This window comes from Oncorhynchus nerka, linkage group LG5 (genome assembly GCF_034236695.1).
Source record: "Oncorhynchus nerka isolate Pitt River linkage group LG5, Oner_Uvic_2.0, whole genome shotgun sequence".
In the NCBI taxonomy this organism is placed as follows: domain Eukaryota; kingdom Metazoa; phylum Chordata; class Actinopteri; order Salmoniformes; family Salmonidae; genus Oncorhynchus; species Oncorhynchus nerka.
Window position 1 is genome coordinate 66,073,816 of NC_088400.1, and position 9,229 is coordinate 66,083,044.

General features: G+C 41.1%; 1 protein-coding gene across 3 annotated transcripts; it reads left to right on the forward strand.

Annotated features, from left to right (window-relative positions):
* Nucleotides 1-3,195: 3,195 nt before the first annotated feature.
* On the forward strand, nt 3,196-5,986 carry LOC115129856 (chromosome alignment-maintaining phosphoprotein 1-like). 3 transcript variants are annotated; one of them, XM_029660662.2, is made up of 2 exons: nt 3,196-3,789; nt 4,336-5,986. In XM_029660662.2, exon 2 carries the CDS (start codon nt 4,349-4,351, stop codon nt 5,516-5,518), a length of 1,170 nt encoding a protein of 389 aa, XP_029516522.1. In that variant the 5' UTR covers nt 3,196-3,789; nt 4,336-4,348; the 3' UTR covers nt 5,519-5,986. The 3 variants fall into 3 exon arrangements, with proteins under 3 accessions (XP_029516522.1, XP_029516523.1, XP_029516521.1); XM_029660663.2 differs by having other exon boundaries at nt 3,196-3,725; XM_029660661.1 differs by having other exon boundaries at nt 3,742-3,934.
* Nucleotides 5,987-9,229: the final 3,243 nt, after the last annotated feature.

The following is a 9,229-nucleotide window of genomic DNA, read 5'->3' on the forward strand; positions in this document are numbered from 1 at the left end:
CTGTATCTGGGTCGTTTCTCACATTTGAGAGGAAGTGATGGGGAAATAAGAAGCTGGGAAATACCAAAGACTACAAAATGTCCACCCTGTTTGATTTTTGTGATATTTAATTGATACAAATGTTATTGAAGATTTACACATTTGGAGCAAAAGGAATCACAAGCCAAAATCAAATCTACATTTCATTCCGAAAACCTGTCCCCTCTGTTCGTCCCTCTATCCTTTGCACAGTTGACTATTTCAAAATGTCTAAAGTACTGAATGGCGCTGCCCATGCTAAAAGAGCTTTTGGGCACTAGAGTCCTCTATCTATCTCTATGAGAAAGCCCTCGGTGGTGTGTCAAAGCAGCCATTAGTGCACATATATAAAGATGAGTCAAAGATTTTCTACCTCCATGGTGGAAACCTAAATATCACTTGAGCCGTGTTCGAATACTCATACTAACCGCATTAACCATACTATTTGTGATGTGAATTGAGTATATAGTATGCTTATTGGTCATAGTATGGATATAGTTAGTATGCCAAAAGTTCCCAGATGTCATACTAAATTCACCAAAATATGAAGTATACACACGGAGGACACTATTTCTGTACCTTAGGGCCCCTAATGCAATTCTTCAGGAAATGGGCGTGGCTTCACATTGTTTTCCGATATGAAGATAATGGCGGAAAATATGCAGCCAAAGTACGAGAGCGGATACAAATTCATTGTTTTAACTATTTAAGACAAATGTTAAGCAACGTAATAAAGCAATGATTTTTCAAATAAGTTACTTTACACGTTATGTTGGCTGACAATTTGTTAGCTATGCTGTCCTTACGAACCATATTACAAATCATTACAGCAGTATGTATGTTAGCTACCTACCTAACGTTAGTTGGCTACTAACTTATACATCAAATTTGCCAGTATGTTAACTATAGGCTAACTAACTAACTACCCAATGTTTATTGATTTGATTATTCCCGTCATTCTTAGCTTAGCTATATGGTACAGTCGTTGTGCGTTCTCAATGGACATTCGGGTGCTTTCGTGAATTCGCTCTGGCTATCTACTCCGACTTCAAAGGATCCTATCCTGTCTGAGTGGTGCCTAAGTGTGCTTATGTCTGCATAACGAGGAAGTAGGAGAAAAACGAGCAACTTCGGACTATTTCTGGCATTTGATGACAACGGAATACACTGCTCAGCCTCACATAATTAGAAAGAGATTCTCATGATTGAAATGGTGTCTGACTAGAATTTTTTTTAAATATACACATTGCCAGATATTTCCATAGGAAAACAATGGGGGGAGCTCAGCGTTCCAAGGGCAAAGGGTATTTCGTGGCTGGTGTTTGATGACAACAGAATACACTGCCCAGCCTTACATAATTACAAAGAGGAGATTCTCATGATTAAAATGGTGTCCAAATAAATAAATCTAAATATACACATTACGAGATATTTGACAAAATAGAAAGACACACATATCTCTCTCTATATATATACACATATACAGGAAACAATGGGACGACCTCAGAGTTCCATGAGTAATATTGGACAACGTGTCTTATTGCCAACAACATCAAAACACGCATTGTGACGTAGAACGTTCAGAAGGCGAGTTGGTGCTCAATAGAACTAATAGGAGCTGGCAGGGTGAAAAATGTCCTAAAATTAGGCCTGTTTTTTTCGTGATTACTTCAAAACTATGGCAAGCAGCTGGGGCATATGGTAATATTACGAAACTGGGCTCCATGACGGATGTGATGAACTAGTTTTTTGGGGCATATGGTAATATTACGAAACTGGGCTCCATGACGGATGTGATGAACTAGTTTTTATCAGAAAAAAGCATTGTTAAAAATTTCATGTGTCCAGCCTATTACAGTCACCAACGCTCTGGATAACATGAACACTGACAAACCAGGTCTGCTAGGGCGAGTAAAATGGTCAGTGGGCTCATTTGAGTCTGGAAGTAGCTAGCAAGCTAGCCAATGTTAGCTTGGGTGCCATTGTAAGGTCAGAACGCTCAAATGAAATGAAATCAAAGTTTGTCACATGCGCCGAATACAACAGGTGTAGACCTTACAGTGAAATGCTTACTTATAGGCTCTAACCAATAGTGCAAAAAAGGTATTAGGTGAACAACAGGTAAGTCAAGAAATAAAAACAACAGTAAAAAACAGTAGCGAGGCTATAAAAGTAGCGAGGCTATATACAGACACCGGTTAGTCAGGCTGATTGAGGTAGTATATACACATGTAGATATGGTTAAAGTGACTATGCATATATGATGAACAGAGAGCAGCAGTAGCGTAAAAGATTGGTTGGTGGGTGGCGGGACACAATGCAGATATCTCGGTTAGCCAATGTGAGGGAGCACTGGTTGGTTGGGCCAATTGAGGTAGTATGTACATGAATGTATAGTTAAAGTGACTATGCATATATGATGAACAGAGAGCAGCAGTAGCGTAAAAGATTGGTTGGTGGGTGGCGGGACACAATGCAGATATCTCGGTTAGCCAATGTGAGGGAGCACTGGTTGGTTGGGCCAATTGAGGTAGTATGTACATGAATGTATAGTTAAAGTGACTATGCATATATGATAAACAGAGAGTAGCAGCAGCGTAAAAGAGTGGTTGGGAGGGGCACACTGGTTAAAGTGACTATGCATATATGATGAACAGAGAGCAGCAGTAGCGTAAAAGAGGGGTTGGTGGGTGGCGGGACACAATGCAGATAGCTTGGTTAGCCAATGTGAGGGAGCACTGGTTGGTTGGGCCAATTGAGGTAGTATGAATACATGAATGTATAGTTAAAGTGACTATGCATATTAAAGTGACTATGCATATATGATAAACAGAGAGTAGCAGCAGCGTAAAAGAGTGGTTGGGAGGGGCACACAATGCAGATAGTCCGGGTAGCCATTTGATGACCTGTTCAGGAGTTTTATGGCTTGGGGTAAAAACTGTTGAGAAGCCTTTTTGTCCTAGACTTGGTACTCCAAGTGCGAAACGCTCTGAATTTACGAGCGAACTCTGGCACTCCAGATGGAATTTAAGAACGCACCCAAATTCGTAAAATGTCTAACTAGTAATTTGTTAAGGTTGCATAGCAACAGCATCAACTTCTGGTAGACATGCGAAGAACTTGTACACTCAACAGGAAACAATGGGAAGACCTCAGAGTTCCATGATAGCCTGAGCAGAAACGAAACTTCTTCTTAGCCAAAAGGACGAGAAGGATACTGTTCGTTTACAGTATGCTAAAATGAACTAATAGTATATACTAATTAAGTATGTAGTACACAGTATGTTAGTATGGGTTTTCGAACACAGCTTTGGTGCTTGCCCCAGTTTACTCTATTTACAAAACGCCGACAGGGTGCATTGTCCTGGGCAAACCACCAGTTTCCACACTTTTCCAAAAGACTACATCGTATTCTGAAAATGGGTGGGATTCGCCTCCTTACACGAGAATGGCGTGTTGAACGGCACTCAGATACGCGAGGCTCATTTCAGCAAAGAATGTTTTCGACTCCATACACCGAGAAAGTGATTGTTGTGGGATGACGCGGTTCCCACGATTTGTCCCAGCGATAGCCCGAACAGAACCGATACTTCTTCACTTTATGTTAGCCAAAATGACGAGAAGAAGCAACACAGACCGAACCAAGAAGTTCAGGATAGACCACGCGTGGATTATTCTGTTATCCAGAACAGCAGGGAGCCGAAACAGTGAGTAGAGAGTTAATGATGGAGGCTACGTCACGTCAACGTACTGAGCGTCACTTCTGATAAGGCAAGGAAAGGCTCCTGAGGAAAAACTGTTACATTATAGCAGATATTTGCTATTTCATCAAATTAAACCAACAACAATCAGGCATAATCTATATAGTCACGGAAATATGGAATGTGTGTTTCATTGGCTTTTTGAGAATTGATAGGTGAGTTAAAATGTACATTTTCGAACGAACTATGTGCTATTATTTACACAGTAAGCTAGCGTGAGTTCGGCTAAATCTATTTGGGAATGAACTAGCATACTTTCATTCTGTGAATATGGCTGGAATTATGCCTCTACAATGTCGGATGTGAATCTAGATTAAACTAGTGTCAAATGTTGACACCTGCACACTCAACGTTGTTAGTGATATAGATTTCCTGATGTACAGATGTGCTACAATGCTAGCTTGTACATTTGTATGCATTTGGACAACTGTTAAGTTACGTTGTCATTACTAATGTATTACTAACAGCACTTATGTATTACATACATTCAGTCTTATTCAAATAAACAACAATCAATAATTAAAACGGCAAGTTTTTCACTCCCCTCTGTGTCCAGTGAGCTCCAGTCAATGGATGCCGTGGTGGAGGTTAAGGAGTCAGAGACAGCCATGACGGGGTTTAAGGAGTCAACGGAAGCCACAATGGACGTTAAGGAGTCAATTTCAGCCGCAATGGACGTGAAGGAGTCCATGCCAGTCATGATTGAAGTTAATGAGTCAGAGTCAAAAGAAGCCGTTGTGGACATTAAGGAGTCACAGGGAGCTGTTATGGAACTCAAGAGGCAGTCTTCCTCCTCTGGCAGCCAGGGGCGGGACAGAGACCGGGAGTCGGACAGCTATCTCCAGCACCTCCAGTGTCCCCACTGTCTGCTCCAGTGTAAGAGCCACTGCAGCTACCTCATCCACATCGCTAAGATCCATCCAAGCCGCCTGGATGACACGCCTGTGGGTCGCCTGGGCAACGCCATCTTCTACCAGCGCACGGCACGGCTGTTCCACTGCAGCTTGTGTTTCCACACGGCCAGGGAGTTCCCTCGCCTCTACGACCACCTGCTCACCTGCCACTGCCTCTCTGGGAAGGGCCAGGGTGAGGAGGGAGAAGAACAGGAAGGTATCAGTGTAGACGTGCTTTCAAAAGACAGTAGTCATCCTCCCAGTGAGCCCAAGGCAGAAGAGGAGGATGAGGACAAAGGAGGAGTGAAGCAAGAGGAGGAAGGTAGGAAAAGAGGACTAGAGGAGATGGAGGGAGGCGAGGACAATGAAGAGGACTCCCGCTCAGCCGGCAGCCCCATGAAACGAAAAATAAGCCCTACGGCAGGCAGTGAAGAAGATGATCATGATGAAGAGGAAGAGGAGCTACAGACCAACAACAACAAAAAAAGTGACAAACACAAAAAGCAGGAAGAGGCCTTCCTGACCAAATATATCCAGCGCCATGGGGGTCGCTACAACTGTCGCCTGTGTGGCAAGCGCTCCAAGATGAAGGGCCATGCCATCTACCACGTGAGCTACAAGCACGACGTGCCCAAACCTTACTGCTGTAAAGAGTGTAGCAAGGCCTTCATACTAGAGTATTCGCTACTCAACCATATCTACCACAACCACAGACAGGGCATGTACCGCTGCCTCTTCTGCCCCTTCAGCTCTGACGTGGTGTGGGGCATAAAACGTCATGGCAACCGCTGCAATGCCCGAAGTGGGGAGGGGGAGGAGGGGGAGGGCAGCAATGGAGAAGAGTGATTGGTTAATGGTTGCTAACACATACTGTACCTTCGTAATCAGGAGAAGGGACTCCAGGCCTACATTATCTAAATTCTAGAATCTCTTTGCATTGTGCATCTACTAGGCTAGTAACCCTAGGTACAGTAGATTCCACTGTCACAGAGGTGTAGATTCTCAGTGAAGTATGTATTTACTTCCTCTGTACACACAGTGATGAAGAATGAGGTACTTTGTCATTCTGTACACTTTTCCTGATATACTGGAGCTGATGGACTCAAATGTAGAATATGTACTTTGTGAACTCGAAAAACAGCATTAATATGTACATGACAGCTGTTGATGACTCATAATGCTACACAATGAAACTATCAAACTGACAAAAACATGTTTTTTGTGTGTTTTTTACCTGCCTTTGTATTGTCTTTATTACATGGGATGTGTTTGTCTCTTTGAAAACAATACAATAAAAATAATACATCAATTTTAGGTAGAATTTAGCCGACTTCCTCTGTTATAGAAGTCTTGACACACACCCACACCTGCAGCACAGGAGGTGTGAAACAGTTGGTTTCCTGTCCTGCAGGTGTGTGTGTGTGTTTGGGGCTGTTCCTTACCTCTCCACTGTGGTTTCCTGAACTAACAGGTTTCTTGTTGTGAGTAGGCTACAGCAGTGTCTCACAACCCATTCTGGTATTTCATACACTGAACAAAAATAAATGCCACATGTAAAGTGTTGGTCCCATGTTTCATGAGCTGAAATAAATAAAAAAATTGCAGAAATGTTCCATATGTACAAAAAATGTATTTCTCTCAGATTTTGTGGACAAATTTGTTTACATCCCTGTTAGTGACTATTTCTGAGGAATATTTCTGTCTGTAATAAAGCCCTTCTGTGGGGAACAGCTCATTCTGATTGGCTTCAGCTTGGCTCCGCAGTGAGTTGGCCTGGCTGCCAAGTCGGTGGGCCTATGCCCTCCCAGGACCACCCATGGCTGTGCCCCTGCCCAGTCATGTGAAATTCATAGATTAGGGCCTAATGAATATATATCAATATACTGATTCTTATATGAACTGTAACTCAGTAAAATCTTTGAAATGGTTGCATATTGCAAATATATTTTTGTTCAGTATATATTTTATATAAAACAGTACTATATTGGTGATATGAGAGGAAACTACTATTGCATAGTAGTAAAATGCTTATTTCTGAAGAACAGGGAGTAAATGGTAGCTGGTTTTCTTTCTGTCACCACCAATTGTAGTGTTCAGCTACAGTATTTTCCTTTGCAGTGACACAGATAGTACCTTTTCACCACGTGTCAACAGATAGTACCTTTTCACCACGTGTCAACAGCATGCAACCTGATACACTACAGGCACATGTTCGGTTCCTTAGTGGTGAGGGAGAGCGAACAAACTTCATTGGGCAAGACACATAACAAATCATTTCTACCACATTTCCTGTGTGAAATTGCAGATTACACACTTGAATGTAGCAGCACTGACAGTGCGCATCACATGTGCATAAAGGTAAGTCACCAACAATACATTTCATTAATCAGTTTAGATTTTACAAATCAATGTTCTTCCATGGATATGTTAGTTGTAAGTGTTATGTTTAATTATTGGTTAGTTTTATTTCTATAGTTGTTAAATCACTGACACTAGCTAGTTTTCCATCCCATGGGTGACAATATTCGACAATATTCGAAACTGCGCATAAATACTATATGCGCAGTTTCCCACCGTAGATGTTTCCATCAAATTGACTTGTTGCGCTATGACGTGGTCCACATAAAAATACCATTTGCAGTTAAATTCCCATGAACCGAATAAAAAAGACAAGAGAAATAGGGTTCCATCACATTTTTAACTCTACTGGTGGGTTTCTCACACAAAAAAATGGATTTATATAGCGAGTGTGTCAGCTCTGGTTGTCACATGCGCTTTATCCAACAGCAAGCAGTGTGCAGATAGCGGTGTTGTCTATAGCGCATGTATAGCCTACATGGTGAGATTATTATGGACAAAAAATATCTACATTATTTTTATTTGTCAAACGGCAGAAAGGATCATGTTCAAAGCAATTTTTAAAAATCGGTGCTGGTTTATAGTGATGTTGTCTATATGCTGGCCTCAACAAGTACCTTTAAAACTCTGGACACAGTGTATCATGGTGCTTTTACGATTTATTTCAAACGCTAGATCACCCTACGTCATCACGCACTGATTTATATCCGCCAAGAAGTCCCTTTGGTGGAAACGCGCATATTTTCTTTATGTGGGGTTTAGAATACTAGTATGAAAATCTGTTGCCAATTGGATGGAAAACTAGCTATTGAAATCAGAGTGAGGTTTCATCTCAATGACCGCATACATAGCCTGGGAGATTTAAAAAAATAATTCATAAACTTCACAATGCTGTTTCACAGCTCTACATCGACTTGAATCAAATCAACTTGTTGTTGTTGTTGACATATGCACAGGGTGCAGCGTAAATGGTGCAAATTCTTATCAGTAAGCTTCAACCGTAAAAAAAGTGCTAAAAAGTAAACCACTACAGTACCAGTCAAAAGTTTACACACACCTACTCATTCAAGTTTCCTTTGAATGTTTTGCTATTTTCTACATTGTAGAATAATAGTGAAGACATCAAAACTATGAAATAGCACATATGGAATCATTTAGTAACCAAAAAAAGTGTTTAAAATATAAAATACATTTTTATTTGTTTGACTGTTCAAAGTAGCCACCCTTTGCCTTGACAGCTTTGCACACGGTTGGCATTCTCTCTCTAAACACACATACGTGTTTAGCAGATGTTATTGCAGGTGAAGTGAAACACTGCACCCTGTGCATATAACACAAAAACATTGATTTAATTTGATTTAGATGATTTTACTTGAACTCTGAAGCATTTATTTGGGCTGCAATCTGAGGTGCAGTTAACGCCAAGGAACTTGTCCTCTGCAGCAGAGGTAACTCTGGGTCTTCCTTTCCTGTGGCGGTTCTCATGAGAGCCAGTTTCATCATAGCGCTTGATGGTTTTTGCGACTGCACGAAGACATTTTCTTCAAATGTTCCACATTGGCTGACCTTCATGTCTTAAAGTAATGATGGACTGTCGTTTCTCTTTGCTTATTTGAGCTGTTCTTGCCATAATATGGACTTGGTCTTTTACCAAAACAGGGCTTTCTTCTGTATACCGCAACTGATTGGCTCAAACGCATGAAGGAAAGAAATTCCACAAATTAACATTTAACAAGGCACACCAGTTAATTGAAATGCATTCCAGGTGACTACTTCATGATGCTGGCTGAGAGAATGCCAAGAGTGTGCAAAGCAGTCATCAAGGCAAAGGGTGGCTACTTTGAAGAATCTCAAATATAAAATATTTTGATTTGTTTCACACTTTTCTGGTTACTACATGATTCCATATCTGTTATTTCATATTTTTGATATCTTCACTATTATTCTACAATGTAGAAAATCGTAAAAATAAAGAAAATCCCTTGAATGAGTAGGTGTGTCCAAACCTTTGACTGGTACCGTAGATATGGTCTCTCCAACCCTGTTCCTGGAGAGCTACCGTGTTGTAGGTTTTCAATCTAACCTTAATCTAGCGCACCTGATTATAATAATTATCTAGTTGATTAACTAAATCAGTTTAGCTACAAATGGGGTTGGAGTGAAAACCTTTTAAGGGTTGTTCTCCAAGAACAGGGTTGG

Bases quoted from the DNA above. Each gene is read 5' to 3' on its own strand.
- LOC115129856 (XM_029660662.2), top strand. From the start codon at position 4,349: ATGGATGCCGTGGTGGAGGTTAAGGAGTCAGAGACAGCCATGACGGGG.